Source organism: Musa acuminata, chromosome BXJ3-8, assembly GCF_036884655.1.
Source record: "Musa acuminata AAA Group cultivar baxijiao chromosome BXJ3-8, Cavendish_Baxijiao_AAA, whole genome shotgun sequence".
NCBI classification, from domain to species: Eukaryota; Viridiplantae; Streptophyta; class Magnoliopsida; order Zingiberales; family Musaceae; genus Musa; species Musa acuminata.
Genome location: NC_088356.1, coordinates 48,234,947 through 48,254,326, shown reverse-complemented (window position 1 = coordinate 48,254,326; position 19,380 = coordinate 48,234,947). Strand labels below are relative to the sequence as shown.

General features: G+C 37.3%; 2 protein-coding genes across 2 annotated transcripts; one reads left to right on the top strand and one right to left on the bottom strand.

Annotated features, from left to right (window-relative positions):
• Positions 1-1,180: 1,180 nt before the first annotated feature.
• LOC103995889 (probable acyl-CoA dehydrogenase IBR3) lies at positions 1,181-13,977 on the top strand. Its single transcript, XM_009416622.3, has 16 exons — positions 1,181-1,552; positions 2,604-2,744; positions 3,069-3,200; positions 3,762-3,950; positions 5,462-5,539; positions 5,898-6,014; positions 6,135-6,233; positions 6,306-6,423; positions 7,372-7,631; positions 7,815-8,006; positions 9,070-9,212; positions 10,699-10,783; positions 10,879-11,088; positions 11,165-11,317; positions 13,235-13,339; positions 13,426-13,977. The coding sequence occupies exons 1-16, from the start codon at positions 1,274-1,276 to the stop codon at positions 13,615-13,617; spliced, it is 2,493 nt and encodes an 830-aa protein (XP_009414897.2). The 5' UTR covers positions 1,181-1,273; the 3' UTR covers positions 13,618-13,977.
• Positions 13,978-14,014: 37 nt separating this feature from the next.
• Positions 14,015-15,062, bottom strand: LOC103996455 (heavy metal-associated isoprenylated plant protein 6-like). Its single transcript, XM_009417378.3, has 3 exons — positions 15,005-15,062; positions 14,847-14,934; positions 14,015-14,772 (listed from the first exon to the last, which is right to left on the bottom strand). Exons 1-3 carry the CDS (start codon positions 15,020-15,022, stop codon positions 14,234-14,236), a joined length of 645 nt encoding a protein of 214 aa, XP_009415653.3. The 5' UTR covers positions 15,023-15,062; the 3' UTR covers positions 14,015-14,233.
• Positions 15,063-19,380: the final 4,318 nt, after the last annotated feature.

The following is a 19,380-nucleotide window of genomic DNA, read 5'->3' as shown; positions in this document are numbered from 1 at the left end:
AGGAAGTGATCACAACGAGGCTTCTCCTCCCTTCTCCCTTACATTGAAAGTATGTATTTGTTTATGCTGAAGGAGTGACAAGGGGCGAAAGCATGCTCCTTTAGTGTGGGAGGCCATATGGGGGAGGAGGGAGGGAAAATTTTGCCTTGGCTATCTCCTCCTTTATCGAGGTTTATGACGAGGATGACAAGGCTTTAACAATATCTCGATAGTGACAAATGAGATTGAGGGTGAGGGTAATGGGGTGAACATGGTCATGAGAAGGCGACGGAGCCTCATTGCGAGATGAAGGCAATGAGTGGCCATAATGGGGCTATGGGTTAGAGGTACGATCGGTAAGGTAGAGATCATGGTCAATCTTGTCTTTTAAAAAATAAGAGATGTTATGTGGAAATAAACTGAAAATAAAATCTTTTAGAGAAAAAATAAAATTATTTTTGAAGTTATATATATATATATATATGTGTGTGTGTGTGTGTGTGTGTGTGTGTGTGTGAATTTTTGAAAAAAACTCACAACTTTGAGAATTTGCTGTAAGACATCTCAATATTGAAAAATATTCTTATAATTTTTTTTTTTATAAATGATCGTTTTGCCCTTAGCCCCATTAGACTTGTCATCGTCTTCGCCCTTGTCATGCTTGTAAGTAGCCATCGTGTGAGGAATGAAGGGCCATGAGGGTCATCATTGTCTTTGTTCTGACTCTCGTCAAACTCGTCTCCTATGCCTATGAAAGCAATAGTGGGATCCATAGAGGTGACGATGGCCCTTGCGTCCTCTCCTTCCTCGTACGAAGGCTAATGGGCAAGATAGAGGACGACACTCAGGCTTAGGTTTAGGATTGCAAGCGATGACGACGAGAACTATGAGTGAATGATAATGTCTCTCACACCCCCTTACTTCCTTGTGTAAGGGTTGCTGGTGAGGCATGTAGGGATAGGGCTGGCGAGGTCAACAATGACGGTAATGACGATCCTCGTATGTGGGTTATGGATGATGACTATTATGGATACGATGGTATTTCCATATAACTCGAGGTCAACAATGACGGTAATATATATATATATATATTTAATATATATATATTTAATATATATATATATTATATTACAGCTTGTCGCTAGAGAGAAGCCCACGCGGCAGCTTGTCAGTGCCTTTAATTTGTCCCCATTAAATTTCACGATCGCATACCAAAGAACGTGACGCACCTCGGTGGCCGTGCTCCCGCTTACCCTCCCCGGAATCCCTCGAGCTTCTCGATTGCTACGTCGCGATGGCCTTCTCGACGTCGGATCTCCTCCGGTCGGTGCAGCCGGCGCACCGATTCGACGAGGCGGCCCTTCTCCGCTATGCCGCCGCCAACGTGGCGGGCTTACCCGCAGCGCCGGCTAAGTTCAGCGTCTCCCAGTTCGGCTATGGCCAATCCAATCCGACCTTCTGTTTGGAGGTCGCTTCCCATGGATCCCCCGGCGTCGTCAAGCGCTATGTTCTGAGAAAGAAGCCTCCTGGTGCTCTCCTCGAGTCCGCCCATGCCGTCGAGAGGGAATTTCAGGTATAGCTTTCCTTCTGCTTCGTTTGTTGGTTAAATAGGTAGATCTGTTATTACTAAATATTAGTAGGAAAGGAGCGAACTTTGCCTTCGGGATGAATGCGATCTGCTCGTTTATGCTTACGTTTCGTTGTAAGATTTATAGGATATGTTGGCATGGGCGTGCAAGAGCAATTGGGCTTTTAAAATGTCTGATTTTTGGAAAAGAAGAATCTTGCTTCATGAATTGGACGAGTGCGATTTATGAAGAGAGTTCGTCTGTCTGACGGTTTATTTCTGGAATTTTTTGAAAGAGGGTAGATTTGACTTTTAGGGTTAATATGTTCATAATATTGACTTTTTGTGCTTCTTTATTTGATAGTTAGAGAAGAAAGAAAAAGGAAGGAAACAAATTCTCGCAGGCTGGTTTGATCCGCCTATTATGCCTGTACTTTACGGAAGCTCTATGAGCATGAAGAAACGTTTGAATAGTTGTAAATCACACACAGGATGATTTTTTAGCTTCCAATGCATGTGTTTTGGTTTTTCTTTTTCTTTCCGTACAAGATTGAATGGTCCAATTTGGATAAATCTTGGTTATGGCTAATTAATTATTTGAGTGGAAGTTGTTTATTCAAATATTTCTTGTAAATAGATATGCTCACATGTCTCTAAGAGTCATTTACTCTTAGGAAACAAATTGTTTTAAGAGCTGTTTATCTAAAATGATTTCTTCTAATGCTCTTCCTGCTTTTTCAAGTTGTTTCCTGGATTTTATAGTCAGAACACAATGTCACTGCTGCAAGACCTTACTTATTTCCAAACTTTGTCCATGTTAATGGCTAGGTATTTTTGTGCATCATATTTAAGAGATAGTTGCTAAGTGTGTGGGCTTTTGGATGAACTGGACAATGATATCTTTGAGTGTTTACTTTTAACTTGGAAAGTTTTACTTTTAGCAATATGTTCTAGTGCCATGCATTGAATGGCCATTTGTTAGTTGGCTGTTCTTTTTTTGTGTTTTGGAGGATCACCCAATTGATTTTCATCAGTCTTTGTTTTTGCTTCTGTACAGGTTCTCAAGGCTTTAGGTGTGCACACAGATGTTCCTGTTCCAAAGGTTTTCTGCTTGTGCAATGATACAAGCATAATTGGTACATCTTTCTACATTATGGAGTACTTGGAGGGACGGATTTTCATGGATAATAAGTTACCAGTAGGTTAACTTTCTATTGTTGCTTAATGTGTAGTTCACATAATTATCTGTCACTTTCAAATATTTTCTGAGGGAAAAAAATAATTTTAACTGTTTCATGTATGCATCACATATGAATGGAACACCTGGGTTGTGCAAGCAGTATCTTGTGAATTTAAGTCTAAACTGCTTCCAAGAATGGTTGCAGGCTTGCACATGATGATCTTCTTCGATGTTTCGATTTGGGGAGAAAATTCGAAAAGCACCATCTATCTTTATCTTTAGCATTTCGTGAGTTGCCTTATTTTTGAATTTTTATATCAATCTGCAACTATTCATGTTCAGGGACTGAGCCCAGAAAGGAGGAAGGTTATATATCAAGCTACTGCGAAAACTCTAGCTTCTTTACACAAAGTTGATGTGGATTCGATTGGGTTGCAAAAGTTTGGCAGGAGAGACAACTATTGCAAGAGACAGGTGATGTCATTTGGCTGGTTTAAATAGCTTGAATATGGAACTAATACTAAACCAGATCCTTGAGCATTCAAGAAAAGTTTCTACAAGATAAGCTAGTCTGCATGTTGTGCAGGAATTCTTTTTATTTTTCCCTCAAGGTGTCGTTATTTCTCAGAATGATATGCTTGCTCGTACAACAGTTGTTAGCTTTACATTACAAAGCACTAAGTTATGTTCTAAAGATGTTAAGCTTTTCAAGTTCAATTTGATATGAATCAGAACCACTTGTCATGCTGGATACTACCTGTGACAGAAGCTGCAATACATACTATAACATCATAGTTGTTCCAACCTGCTAACTTAGTTGCAGGCCTAAGATTTTGGCTTGGTGCCTTGAGGACCTCTTACTGCTCCATGGTTCTAACAACTCTGTTCATTTTTCTGTTCTTGAGAGATTGTTATGTTTGGTATCTTTCCCTTCTAAGATTAATGAAGTTTATTGTTAGATTGAACTACATAACTGTAAAAATGAGGAAAGATGTAAAACCTTATTTATGCTTTGATGATGTTTTTGTCTGTTAGGTGGAAAGATGGGGAAAACAGTATCTCGCTTCAACTGGTCAAGGGAAACCTGATCGAAATCCTAAAATGCTTGATCTGGTTGTTTGGCTCAGAGAAAATATCCCTGCTGAAGATTCTTTAGGAGCATCAGGAACTGGGCTTGTTCATGGAGACTATCGAATCGATAATCTAGTTTTTCACCCTGTCAAGGTTCTTAAAATTTGTTTCTGATCAGCTAGAATATATGCATTTTAATTCCAATTTGTATCACAATTTATTTATACAACTATGCTAGATCAACAAGTTGAAAAGTAAGCCTCTAGAGGAAAGATTTAGGTATTTGCTTTTCATGACTCTTGGTTCTCGTAAGGATAAACATGATATCCTTTATTCTATGGGTAGCTGTAAACAGAGCCCTGTTATTTTAACTGATATTGTTTCGGTCCACCTTATGCACATATATGTTGTAAATATGATTGTTCTGGATATTTATTTATTTATTTCCTTGTTTTATAGAAAGATACTGCATTTCCATGTGTTAAATTCTGATGAATCTGCTCACATAAATGTAAAATAGAATTCATAACTATATAAAAGTACTTATAAGTAGAAAGGGCAAAACCAATCCACCAATCTCGTGCCAATATGATATCTCACAAGAGTTAATGTACACAATCTTAGGTCTAGAAGTAAAGAGGTTGTTTTCATGACTGGAATCATGTTCTCCTATATTGCATAGGAGCAACCTTATTATTGTGCCAAGTCTTGCTTTAATTGAATCACATGAGCAGCATGAATAAATGTGGGATTAGTAATAAAAAGAATCTTATCTTGTGCACATACATCACATAAACACATTAACATTTTAAACAACCCCTTTTAACTAGGGATCCTTTGCTTTGACAGAGTAAGGTTGCTCTGGAAGGCCAAATTGAAGATAGAAGAAAGCTTTTTCTGTGCTCGAAATAAAATAATCAAGTATTTATATTTGTTTACTGGCCACATGCATATTCAGATTTGTATGTTTAGTCCTAGATTTATTAGGATTAGACCTGTACGAAAGCCTTGCCTGTTGTCCTGCCCTAGATGAACCCCTTGTCTTCATCCCTTGTAACATGGCTTGCAATCTTTACAGTGCTGGTCGACCTTCCAAATCAAGGGTTGACTTTTATCAATGCATTGTGTTCAGTTTCTTCCCTACAAGTCAAGGTCTTGCTGTTGGCCTCCAAATCTTCAGTTTCTCTCAGGAGTGCTTTCAGGACTAGGAACAGTCCATATGGACCTACAAATCTATCATACTGCTACCAGAGTGTCAGGACCAAATTTGGACTCTCTGGTCTTCAATTGGCCCTTTCTGGGGTAGGTCGAACCCAATAATGGGCCAGCCACCAAGGGGCTGATCTCAGAATTATAAGGGATGAAATTAGCATTGTAACTCATGTATGGTCGATGTACTGATCAATAGTAAAGCATTAAAGAGAGTTAAAAAAGTTGTGTAACTTTGCGTGCATTGTAGCTACAATATAAAGTAGAAAGACTGATTTTTCATGTCATGCCTTGATCTTTTCTACAAACAAAAACCAAAGGATGAAAAGTTTGTCTATATTATATAGCTTCATAACTAGCAATTTATTGTCCAATGTTTCATTTTTGTTCAGAAAACACGCTGCATTCAACAAATTGCATAATGGGTTAAGAATGAGTATCCTCTTTTTTTGCAGGATCAAGTGATTGGCATTCTTGACTGGGAACTATCAACTTTAGGGAACCAAATGTGTGATGTTGCATACAGTGCCTTGGTCAGTAGCTTGTTACGAACATTATATTGTTAAATCTCTGTTATTTTGTGCTTTTATGAGCTTCGAATGTTTCATGAAAATGGTTTTAACTCAGATTGTATAGTATCAGTTGTCACAGATACAAAACGGCTTACACATCTTGTACTACTAATATAAACCAGGGGAGCTAGACATGACAGGGACATATATAATCTTTAAGTAGCAATACAATATATTTCTTTAAGCTTCCTGAACCATTTGAGTCATCACTAAGGAATATGGGATACTTGGAAATTTTGGATTTAAAAGATTCAAAATGGGTACAAAGCTTGACAATGTCATTGATTAAAATCAGAAGTTATTGATGATAATTGTACAGCTGTATATTGTTGACGTGGCTTTGGGAGAATGTGAATCATATGGACTTGAGTTTAGTGGCATCCCAGAAGGCATTCCTTCCTTGGTGGAATACTTGGCAGTATATTGCTCTGCAGCTGTAAGCATTACTTTGACAGTTTTTTTCTACATGTTGTAGGCTTGTAGCTTCATCGATTTTCATTGCATTTTTTTGAGGTATCATTAATTTGTTTGCTCACCTGAAATCGATGAAATTCAGAGAAGGCCCTGGCCAGTTCGAGAATGGAAGTTCTATATGGCGTTTTCTTTGTTCCGTGGTGCATCTATTTATGCAGGAGTATATCATAGATGGACTCTGGTATTAGCATCAGAAATCATTAAGTTTGGACATTTTGAAAAATAAGTCTGTAATAGTTTTGAACAAATACAGGGTAATGCTTCAGGTGGAGAGCGTGCTCGGTATGCTGGAAAGATGGCTAATGTCTTAGTTGATTCTGCCTGGGCATATATTACTCGAGAGTCTGTTCTTCCTGACCAGCCTCCACCGGGTAATTTTGATATGATTCCCTCTGCATGAATGAATAGGACATTATTGACTACCAGAATCCTACTGTCATAAGGAACTTATGTTAATATGGAAATTTGTCATACTGCATATTCTATGATTTTGTTTCAGGATGGTCACATGTGGCTTTGGGAGAACATGAATTATATTATTGAGACGTTTAAGTTTGTATGGACTTTAATGATTATTTGAAGGTTATACTGATTTTTCTATCTTATAAATAAATTCTATTTTCGAAAAAGAAGAAAGGTGACATGTAGGAGGCTGGCAAGAAGGATGCCAAAGAAGAGAAATAAAAAACATATGACTATATATATGAAATAGAGGAGACGTGCTATTGTTGTGTTTGTCATTTGCCATAAGCTATAATGTTGGGTGTTCACTGCTACTATGTTAATTATCACTGTCCTCTACCACACAATACAAAGGGGAGAATATATAGTAGCCCTTCATCTCTCAAGGGAATCATCACAAAAGGGGAGATGCTTTTGAATTTGAGATTAATTCCAAATCCAACGGGTGCTCTCTTCAAATAGTCATTTTCATGTCATCGTTTCATTGTCCAACATGTCATCTGCATGAAGTTTAGAGAAGCACAACTTTAGACCCATTGTTCTCTTTAAAACTACTAGCAAATTTGTTTTGGATCTTTTTGTGTGCCATATGTATGATAGATAATTGTTGCAATAGAAAATTTTAAGGTATTATTGAATATTAATATTTACTCCTATAATGAATATATCGTATTAATCTTAAAGTTGGTGATAGTTATTACAGTTGAATAGCTTATTCTAGAATAAATAATAGATTTTTAATAGAGGCACTTGCTTGAATCTTTCTTGTTAGTCTGCAAAATTCCATACCAGTATCCCGTTAGCTCTAAATTTATTCCTTGCCATTATGTAGAAGTTTATTTGCATACTGTCTTCAGGAATTTTGAGTCAAGGAGCAACTCAAAGGTTAGAAGATGACCATTCACTGTCCATGAAGGAGCAGGGATGTTCTGTGCCTAGTCAAAAGGTTTTGGAGCTTAGGAAGAAATTGTTAAAGTTTATGCAAGATCATGTATACCAAAATGAGAGTGAATTTTATAGACTTGCACAATCAAGTCAGCGTTGGACAGTTCATCCAGATGAAGAAAAGTTGAAAGAGTTAGCAAAGCAGGAAGGCCTCTGGAACTTGTGGATTCCCGTAAGGCTTTATGTTCTATCTTTTTACTTCACTAATATTCTTAAGAATATTTTCAAGAAATGTGATGCAATTTGGTGGTCAGGATCTATTGCTTTCTATTATTGTTAGATACCTTCTTTTCTGGTTTCCATATGATTATTTAGTGTTTTGTTTCAGTTGCATATCACATTGATGCATTTGCAGTTAGATAGTGCTGCTAGGGCAAGAAAGCTGCTTGAAGAAGAAAAATATTTTTCTACTGGAGCTTCGAATAGTAACTTGATAGGTGCTGGACTTTCGAATCTTGAGTATGGATACTTGTGTGAGATTATGGGCCGTTCAATTTGGGCACCACAAATTTTCAACTGTGGTGCGCCGGACACAGGAAATATGGAGGTAGTGTGATACTCATCCAGGTTATTTCCGTTCTATAGTCTTATAAATTTTCCTTTGTTATAGTGCGAATATTTTACTTCAGTCTAATCAGTATATGCATACATATTTTTGCATGTATATTAGTAATATATATTTATATATAATACTATTGGATCTTTTTTGCTTTGTTACTAATTTTTTACTGTATAATGAAGCACATTATGCATTACATCTTTTAATCTTAAAGAACGCTGCTGGTGTAAGTCAAAATTTATGATTTACTGTTAGGTGGCCAACGGTAGCCATGTTTATGAAGAAAATAGGTGTTAGGCTGGAGGTTACAAGATTTAGGGTCACAGTGAAATTTATTAGACCTAAGAATGATCAAGAAATACCTAAATGTAGGCATGTCAATATGGCTTTAGCATGGAGAAACCAAGATTGACGAATGATGGTAACAGAAAAAGCAAGATTGTTTTCATGGAGAAACCATGCACAGTACGGATGACTCATACCAGATAATCAACTTAATAATCAAATTAATTATGATATATAATCACAAGCCAGCGCACTAGGTACGCCCTTTACATCATCACAAATCAGCATATCGAGATGATAAATTATGAATTTAAGGTTGAATCCTTGACTGATGAAGGGACCTAAGTTGTTGGAATTTGTTAAATATCTTGAATTTTTGAAGGTGAATGTTGAGATACTTTCTTAATATTTGCTTATCAAGCATAATTTGCTCTGATTTGAACTTATAACTTGCTAATAATAATTCATCATGGTTTATCATAATTTCTTTTTCTATAATTGTCCATTATGTATTCTGAATCAAGAGGCCAAGAAGCAAACTCATCTAGTGTTTATGGTAATTATGCAGTGTCATAATAGTATTTGCATAATTTCTGAATGAATGCTGTCAGCTTCAGCTGTCCTTTCTTCTTAACAGGAAGATGTATTATAAGCAGGCAACAATAATTTTAGCAATATCAAAAACTTTGCTAAGCCAAAATATGGTTGACAATGCTATGGTAAGAGACCAAGGTATTTATTCTGTTCCAGTATTGTCTTTTTTCAGGTTTTATTGAGGTACGGTACTAAGGAACAACTAATAGAGTGGCTAATTCCTCTACTAGAAGGAAAGATTCGGTCTGGATTTGCGATGACTGAGCCACAAGTTGCATCTTCCGATGCAACCAACATTGAATGCTCACTCACTAGGTAATATTCACTGGCAAGTTTTTTTCTGTCCAGACTGCTTATTTATTGTTTGAACATGTTTTCCTCAACAGAGTGCTCAGTGTCTTTGTTGGGCTTGGCTTTTTTTGTCTCTAGCTAATGCTACATGCTTCTCTTTGTTATTGTCTTTTGGTTAATTGCCACATGGCAAGTTTACATTCTCTGTTAAAGAGCCATTCATCTCCATTTTTATTACAATCAATGTGTATATCATCAAAATCTTATTAGGATGAATTAGTCTGGAAAAATATTGACATTCAGTGAATGAAGAAGTTGAAGCAGATGTGTTATGTCTTACAGGAAAAAACAGACGTACATCATATCTATTCTTGTTTTCGATTAATAGTATGTGATAGAGGATGTTGGTTGAGTATTATACAGAATGTAGAAGCACGACTTCTTGTTTACACAAGATTGCTTCAATGAAAGGTGTGCTTTGGTGGATGCTGCCTTTTTCTTGTTGTGTGTGTGTGGAGAGAGAGAGAGTTTCTACACCAGAATACCTCCCTGTTATTCCTTGCTTTTGCTGTCTTCTGCTGCAACTGTGGTCATATTGTTGTTTTCAGTCTTAAAAGATATATGTAAAACCCTTTGAGTGTTCAAATCTGATCTCCAAATTTTATAGTATTTCTACTTCGATAACAGATGTATCAAAAGAACCTTTTATTTATTTCTTATGTGTAAATCTAGTACTGCATAACAGATAAAAATAGTGCAGGATTAACCATTTGTTTCATATGTTAGCTAATTGATATATGGAGCTTAATTGGGCTTTTACCATAGTCAATTGTTACATGTAAGAATTAAGGAAAAAGTTCAAATGTGGTTGAAGCACAAAGTTCGGTTGGTACAGGAAGGATAGAATCGTGGAATCTACTTCAAGATAGGGTAGGTGAATTCACAGCCCACAAGAGGTCGTGTTGTATATTCAAAAGTCTGTCGAATTTTGAAATCATCCACTGCTCTGCGGAGCGCCCTTTGGTCAATCACTTTCATTCATTGAAGGTAGTTGACAACAACCTTAGACAAGTGAGTGAATATATGGAAAATCCTTTCAACAAATCACTTTCTTGTCCTCAGAACTGAAAAAAATAGCCTCCAAACTAAACAATTATACAGTATCTAATAGCTTGTAGTTAGGCCCTGCAATTATCAGCTTCTTCCAGTTCAGTGACTTCTTCTAGGTTAAAGATTGTGTTCCTCTATATTCTATAATATAATTCATGACCTGGAACATATATATGCAAGTAATACTCATATGGGCTTTCCATGTTATCCTTAAACATTACTTATCTTTAAGTTTATGGTCATCTCTTTCTCTTGCTCCGAGACCATGCTTTTCGTAAATTTTATCATCCATTTTTCTTTCCATCTTCTTGATTGGCTATTGTCTTAAGATGTATTTAACACGAAATGATGTGTTTTGAAATTTCAACTTTGAACTGATGTTTCCAAAAATGTGACATAGGCAAGGTGACTTTTACATCATAAATGGAAAGAAGTGGTGGACAAGTGGAGCAATGGATCCTAGGTGCAAAGTTCTAATAGTAATGGTAAGTTTTGATATCACTATCATGTTGTTCAAGACTAGAATGATACTATTATTCTTTTTATGGTATCTTAATATTTGAAACAAAAAACCATGTAGGGAAAAACAGATTTTTCTGCTCCTATGCATAAGCAGCAATCAATGATCTTAGTGGATGTCAATACTCCAGGGGTGCATATAAGAAGGCCGTTACTAGTTTTCGGTTTTGATGATGCACCTCACGGGCATGCTGAAATAACTTTTGAAAATGTCCGCGTGCCAGTGAAGAATATCCTGCTTGGGGAAGGCCGGGGATTTGAGATAGCACAAGTAAGCATCATTCCATCATGAATTTGTCGCAGAATATTCACATTTGCATGATATCTTCACATCTTCACATTTTCAGGGTAGACTTGGTCCTGGCAGATTACATCACTGCATGAGACTCATAGGGGCAGCAGAACGTGGTATGCAAATGACAGTTGACAGAGCACTCAGAAGGAGAGTCTTTGGAAAGTTGATAGCTGAGCAGGGATCCTTCTTGTCAGATCTTGCCAAGGTACTTTCTCCTTGATACTCTTTTTTGGGTTAAGAATTGTATTTGTTATATGATATCTTGTGCCGGAGGAATGAAAATTCAAAAATATAAAAAAAGGATGTTAACTGGATTATTGTTGTGAAGTTGCTTATCTTGAAACAAGTATGACCACTGTTAAGATGTAAGTGCAAGTGTCTTTATGTGAAAAAAATACTTTCTTTATGGTCACATACTTGCATGTACTTTAAGCATATGGGCATGTAATTCACCAAGATGATTAAACATAGGTAGATTCAAAGTCCATTTACTTTATTCATATTATGTGCAGGAGGATTTTATATGGCAGTGGATTGGGTATCCGCAATTTTTATCCAACCCCAAACCTGAACCCAACCAGCTATCTAGGTACCCAAACCTCAATGTTGACCCAACTTGGATATACACTTTCCTCCCCAAACTCATTTCAAATCCAATTAAAGGGTATGTGTACCCGGTTTAAGTACATAAGGTAGACCTGGTCGCTCAAAAAAACCTGATCCCTGCCATCCCTGCCTGATGATAGAAATGACAATAGGTAGGTTATTCTAACCCAAAGCTGGACCAGAATTTGACTTGGATATATCTTTTGCACACAAATTCTGTCTCGTACCTGATTAAAGGGTATCACAATTGTTTAAGTGTTACCTGTCGCCATCCCCATGCAGGATCCTTTGCTTCAATACATGGACGAAACTAGTTGCTAACCTTGGTGGTTCTCGAGTTCATTAAGCATGCCATTTGTCATAGAGGACTACCTTTACTATAGGATAAGATTTTCAAGCCCCTTCTTCAAAAACACCACTCAATTTAGTGACTGTATTACTTTGATTTTGAAACCTATCGATATTTATTAAATCCTCATTCACATTGTTATTTAGAATTCTTTTTGTTATTGTTGATACTTCTTAGTCACCTATTACAAAATTGTAGCTCATGTTCGTGCTCTTGTGATCTCTGGGAGTAGCTTATTATAAACTTTCCAGCATTTTAATTATCAAAACATTATAAAACTCATCTTGTTGCCCATCAGTTTGGCCCATCAATGGTCTTTGTCAAAGGTTAGGTTCAAGCACTCACCTGCAATTATGTTAGATATAATGGTTTCTGGTGGTGCCTCATGTGCTATACTAAAACATACAAATTGCTTGTTACTTTGTTCGACAGTTATCATAACTGAACCGGATTATCAATGCATTGAGTCTTGGATCACTTGGTCATTTGTGGAATTGGTGGGTCAACTGGTCACGTTGTAGGTTTATAATTCTTTTTGAAAAGTGACATCTACTTATAGGTTATGTAAAAATATAAAATAGAAAAATAATCTTTAATATAGTGAAAGAGGATGATAGGAACAAAACATACACATTGAAGGGATGAGAGGGTAATGAATATAATATGGTTTCCTTCTCTTTCTTTTTTTATATAAAAAGACTCAAGTGCCCTTGGGTTAAATTCAAGTATCTTTGCTAATAAATAACAAGTTACGTGATTTTCAGGCTTTTCAAGTTTTGGATGGCGAACCAGTTCAGGGTACTGTTCCTGATTTTTTCGGTCCAGCCGTCCAGTCCATTTGATTTTATAAGTTTGTTTTATCCTATATATATGTAAAACATGTAAGCTCTTCCAAATACTAAATGAATTGTCGGATCGATATGTGCCAACCTATGCTGTCATTATCATTGGGAAAAATAATAATTAAGAAATGGAAAAAAATCATCATTGCTAATGTTTGATCCGACTGACAATTTGCCAAGCCAGTACAAACTATGTTTTTATTTTTGTGAAAACTATGTTAAAAAAGTTGTTATTGCCATTTTCTATCATTTTGGACATCTGAGATAAAATGTCCTTGTCGATGCATCCCTAAGATCTTACAGATTTGTCATTTGTTTTTCATAGTGCCGAGTAGAATTGGAGCAAGCGAGACTCTTGGTTTTTGAAGCAGCAGATCAGCTGGATCGACTTGGGAACAAGAAAGCTCGTGGAACTATCGCCATGGCCAAGGTAGAATGATGACAGCTACCTTGGAATAATTTGCATCTGGAATGACAAAAGTATAAAAGTACTGGTACTACTCATCTTTGTCGCAGGTAGCCACACCAAGTATGGCCCTGAAAGTGCTGGACTTTGCAATGCAAGTCCACGGTGCTGCTGGTTTGTCATCGGACACTGTTCTGGCACATTTATGGGCTACTTCTCGGACTCTGCGGATTGCTGATGGCCCAGACGAAGTTCATCTGGGAACCATAGCCAAATTGGAACTTCGAAGAGCCAAGCTGTAGGAGTTTATAGAACTGCAACTCATGCCACACAAGCACAGCTGCAAGGGATGTAGTCTACATAATATCGAAAAGTGGCCACTAGGTTTGATGCAGAGATAGTACTCCAGTTGCTTGAGTTTGCTGACTACTATCCGACTACATTTAAGAATTCGGAGCTTGTGGACAATGCAAATAATTATATGATTTGTAATAATTGGAGTAGCTTTCAGGTCCATTTAGTGACGAATATTTCCAGAGAAACTTTACATGATTCCAATGACAGACAGGGTTGTGGAGGTTGCATAGATCCATTACCATATGCATACATGTATTGTTGACTAGTTCAGATAAGTTTGTGATGTCCTCAGTGTTTTGCTGCAAGATTTGCTTCGGCTTTCATCAACACGAGCAGTAGCAATTCACATCGCTGCCTCCAGCTTCAATATATTACTGGTTATTATGAAGTCAATTTAGTTCTTATCTCACCAATAACGTCATACTTTTTGTTCCAGGACGAACTGAGCATCTCTTCTTGTCCTCGATGCTTAATATATGTTCTTAGTTTACATGGTTTTGAGCCAACTTCTTTGCTGTCTTTGGATTCTGAATCGTTCTTGTCGTTCATTCTTCTGCGACCTCAGATTATGGTGCAGGCATTTGGGTTCTCGTCACTGAACATAGTGGCAATCTGGCTTCCATCTCCGCTGCCGTACCTCATGTCTCGTGCAGCCGATACGTAAGGATGCGGCCTATGGCCGCTGCTGATACCGTAGCTGTGCATGACAAAAGGCTCCTCGTATCTGATCTCATGCGCGCCCGAGGGGTCATGGCTCCACTGCTCCCTGTGGACGAAGCTGTACGGGTAGTGATGCACCATATGGATCTCCGCCGCGCCTTCTGGTTCTGCTGCTTCGTCTTTGACATCCGCGGATGGGGTCACTTGGGGAGCATCTTTAGGTGGCTCTTCCGGTGTTTCCGGAGGAGACTCGCTTGGAGGCTGGTCAGCAGCGTCGGCCGCCGGCTCGGACCCGCCGGGCTCGGCAGCTGGTTCCGAGTGGGAGCAGATGGTGGCGAACTTCCCCGCCTTCTTGATGGCCTTCACCACCATCTCCGGATCAGCACTCCCCACCACCGTCAGCTTCTGCCGGGCGAAGTCTACGTGGATGTCATGCACTCCTGATCAGTGACACAAGAGTCAGCAACCATCACCCCAAACCTTCTTCTCTCTCACCATCGACGTGATTCATTACCATGGACGCTGTGCACTGCCTTCTTGATCTTGTGCACGCAGCCGCCGCAGTCCATCCGGACCTGCAACTCCGTGACCGGCGATCTGGCCTGCGAGTGCAACACAGCACATCTCAGTGCATGAATCCTTTCAAGACACCACGAATTTGAGCTGACCTACCTCGAGTGCCGGAGCCATGTGAGAGCTCGTTTGGAGACCGAGGAAGAGGACGAGGGATAGCATCGTATTTGTACCCAAGAAGAGGATGCCACTTGGAGAGGCTCCGAAGCTCGAGTGGGGCAACCTCGAGAGAATTTGCTTTGGCTCGGTCACTGTATTATCTCGGCCGACCACAAAAGTAAAGCGAGCACAATAGAAAAAGGCAAAGAGCAAGTGGCAATTCTGAGAGGCAATTGGGCAATATCCATTGCTGGAGGAATGAACACAATATTCTCCCCACGAGTCATTCTGATACCGAGGAACCTATTGTGTTCGGCTCTTGGTGAGCACCATTGCCACATTTCTTTCATCAATTAGCTAATCGATATTGGAAGATCGACACACGATCAAATAGAAGAATGTAAATGGTTATCGACCACCCTCAACAGGTAGAATGTAAAGTAAACCCATAATAGAAGAATTAGAAGCATCTTTTGAGTAAATCCATATCAAATTCCAAAGCTTCTTGTACATTCTATTCCAAACATTGTTTGATCTAGTAGAGATAAGAAGTCTTAATGCCTCTCAAACTATGTCACTTCTAATGAGGCTTCTGACTGATTTCAGGTTGGTACAAAAACTAATGGCTTTGGCAGCCCACTTTTCCCTTTTCTTTTCTGCTTTTGATTGATGTGAAACATTCATTCCCTGCTATGTGGTCTGGATTTTGACTAATTTATTCTGCAACTTATGCCAATAGACAAGCATCTCTTGTCATGGAAAGGGTGACAATGACTCTGCCATGATCAAAAAATGCCTGTGCTTATCCTACAGTAGTGAGGTCAACATTTATACCTTGAGAACTTAGTCTCGACAGATTGAAGTTTAAGAACATATTTTCGCTTTTGCAATGGCATAATAAAGCAATCACAGAATGAAAATGGCAGTTGATGGCTCAACCTGCTGTTGTTTTCAACAGAGACAACCAAACAAAGTTTTGTCTTCAGCTTTTCTTAGGCTGACTTTTTCATTAAAAAGATTCCCATCTTCCTCCTCTCTTTTTTATTTTTTTGTTCTTTCGTAAATAATGTCAAATTTTGATCTCAGTTTAAACCCTGTGGATTAGGTTGTCGAACTAATCATGTTTAATTGGAACCCAAACTCTCGTTACGGATCGATCGATCGATCGGTTTTAAGTCAAATGTGATTTGGTTTGATTTAAATTCATTTTAAGAACAACTATTTTATTATAGTTGATAGCAAAATTTTTTCTTCATCATAATTATCATATTATATTAAGGTCATCCATTCATGTCAGGAATCCAATGTCCTATTCCATATGTTTCATTCTGCTCCACAAATTATTATTGAGAAGTGGGATCATCCTATTTATTCTTCTTGATCAATGATCTGTGATATGATCAAGGTAGGTAAATGAAAATTGTATTTGTATGTATTCTTAGAAATATTTGCCTTATGCATTTATCAACATGGAACTTTGTTCATAAACATCTTGATTAGTAATATATATATGTGCTAATGCAATTATATAAAATGTTATGTTGTTATTATTGTTTTTGCCTTTTTCTCAACATGAATTGCTCCCTATCATTTCTGTTTAGCATTTGTGGGTCTTCATACAACAATCATGTCATCATAATTCCAATTGTTAAAGAAATGGCAAAAATAATGGAAAGCTTCCAAGAAACTCCAGTGTTGAAACAAATAAGAAATAATTTGTTGATATATATGAAGGAGTAGTAGATGTCACAGTGGTCTCATTTCCTTTCAGGAAGTTTCTTAGTGAGTACAGATAGATAGATAGATAGATAGATAGATAGATGCATGGAGGCCACTCCTTACACATAATTGCAACCAAAAACATGCACCAAGAATTCTAGGATGAAGAGGTCTGGCAGTGACTTCCATTGCATAATGATACCAACCATGTAGCAGCATTTGCACAATATATAACATCATGCCATGCATCTTCTTCTTTCATCCATCTCTACTCTCCTTTTATGTAGGAAACCTCAGAATCCTCCAGTATGGAGCTGGAGGAGTGGGAGTTGCTCACCGAGAATGGCCTCCTCAATGCAAACCAGCAACCTTATTTCTTCCCACCAACCTGCAGCATCGATGCCGACTACTTTGCAGGCTACCCGAGAACAACAAAGGAGTGGATTCGGCACGATGCAGAAGCGACTTCACGTGAGATTGCGCCGGCAGCGGCCGCCGATCTTGAGGAACCGGAAGAGAAGGAGGCCTCTCCGCCGTCCAGCTTCGTTGTCAGCGAAGAAGATGAAGCCCTTGTCGGGGAGTACTTGGAGCAGGAGATGTCTGATGACTGCAATGGCTTTTGTTCGATGTGGAGATTGGCTGGTGTTGGAACTCTTTGCACGGTAGGTGTGGCTGCTGCCGCGGTGGTGATCATGTTCATGGTTGGCAGAGATCGCAACAAAAGGAACAAGGCGAAGTCGAGGAGGAAGACAAGGTGATGGTTCTGTAATAAAGAAAGCACATTCGATGTCTGAGTTCCTCCTTTCTCCTATGAGCACTGATTGCCGAGATGTCATTTACAGTCTTCCTACAAGGCAGTAGTAATATGTTCTTGAATGAGACGACACAAACTTATCCTAAATTATGAAATCACTGTAACTTTATCGTGCAGTACTCCAATCATGGTGCAAATTTTAGGCTTAATCTGTCATATTTCAGATTTATTTTAAAAAATATATTATTTTATTATTCATAATTTATAAAGATTTTTTTTTGTATCTTTGAATTCAAATCAATGTCTCTACAATTGTTATTTTTTAATTAAAAAAAATTAAATCTTCTTACTAGGGTGATGTAAACATAATAATAACCATAGGAATCTTTGAAAAATCATAAAAATTATTTTTATGATTAATTTGAAACCATACATAATTTAATTTAAATTTATTTAATTTCAATCAGGTTTAGTGGGCTTCAACTGATCAAGTTGATTGGTATCATCTTGAATCAGCTTGAACCAAGCAAACTCATCTAATCCAGTTAAGTAACGAACTTACACCAATAAAGGAAGAAGAAACTGGGTTATATCATATAGTGCTAGCCTAAATCGAACCAACTGACCTGAGTCTTGAATAGGTTACATGCATCGCACATACCTATCTCAAGTTACATGTTAGGTTGAGATACAATAGGTTGGATAGAAGGGCGACGATGCATAACTAGATGAGCATAACTTCACAGCTTAGGTTGAGCCTCACTCACAAGTTGAGTTAAGCCTTATCACTAAAGTTAATCACGCTTAGCTTACGGGTTGTGTCATGCATAGCTACATAGATTGGGTCACGCTTGGTCACATGAGCTGGGTCGTACTTGGCCATATGAGCTAGACCATGTTTGGTTATATTAGTTGGGTTATGTTTGACCACATAAGTTGCATTGTACCTCACTACATAAGTTGAGTTATGCTTGCCATATGAGCTGAGTCATAACTAGCCACATGAGTTTGATCATACTTAACTAGATAGGTTAGACAATACTTAGCTATATGGGCTAGGACATACATGGCCACATGGGATGAGCCACACCTGATCACATAGGTTGGATCATGCCTAATCATATGGGTTGAGTTGTATATATCTACATAAGTTAGGTCATGTCTGATCAAATGTGTTAGGTTGTACCTACCCATTGGGTCATACCTAATCACACAGATTGGGTCATGTCTAACCACAAGCTAGACCATACCTAAATATATATATATGTGTTGAGTCATGCCCAATCATATGGGCCGAGCTGACTAATAAACTTAACTTAGGTCAACTCTAATTTGACTTCTATTATTAAATTATATTTTAATATTTTTATAAGTACTTTAAAATATTATAAAATAATAATTAATCTTAAATTCATTCTTCTTCATGAAATAACTAATTTAAATTCATGATTCCAAATTTAAAACTAATTAAATCATAAAAATTCACACATAATTTCTTAAAATACAAATATATCCAATTAAAGAAATTAAAACTATTATTAACATTAAATTAACTAATTATTCTAACATCATAATTAAATGATCACTATTTATTAATCATAAAATTTTGAAATTAAAATATTATTATACATCATATAAATTATACTAATTTTAATATTAAATATTTTAAAATATAATACAGAAAGGTAAATGATCTCCTTAATTCTCGGAATACCCTTTATATAAGAGAAGATAAATTTTTTCATAAAAAAAAAATCTAATTTTTATTTTTATTTCACATATAAGATAGAATTATAATATTTAATTTTTATGATTCACACACAAAAATAAAATTTAATTATTTATTTTTTAAATCACATCACTCATTATGAAATAAATTAATTAATAATTTAATTGATTGATA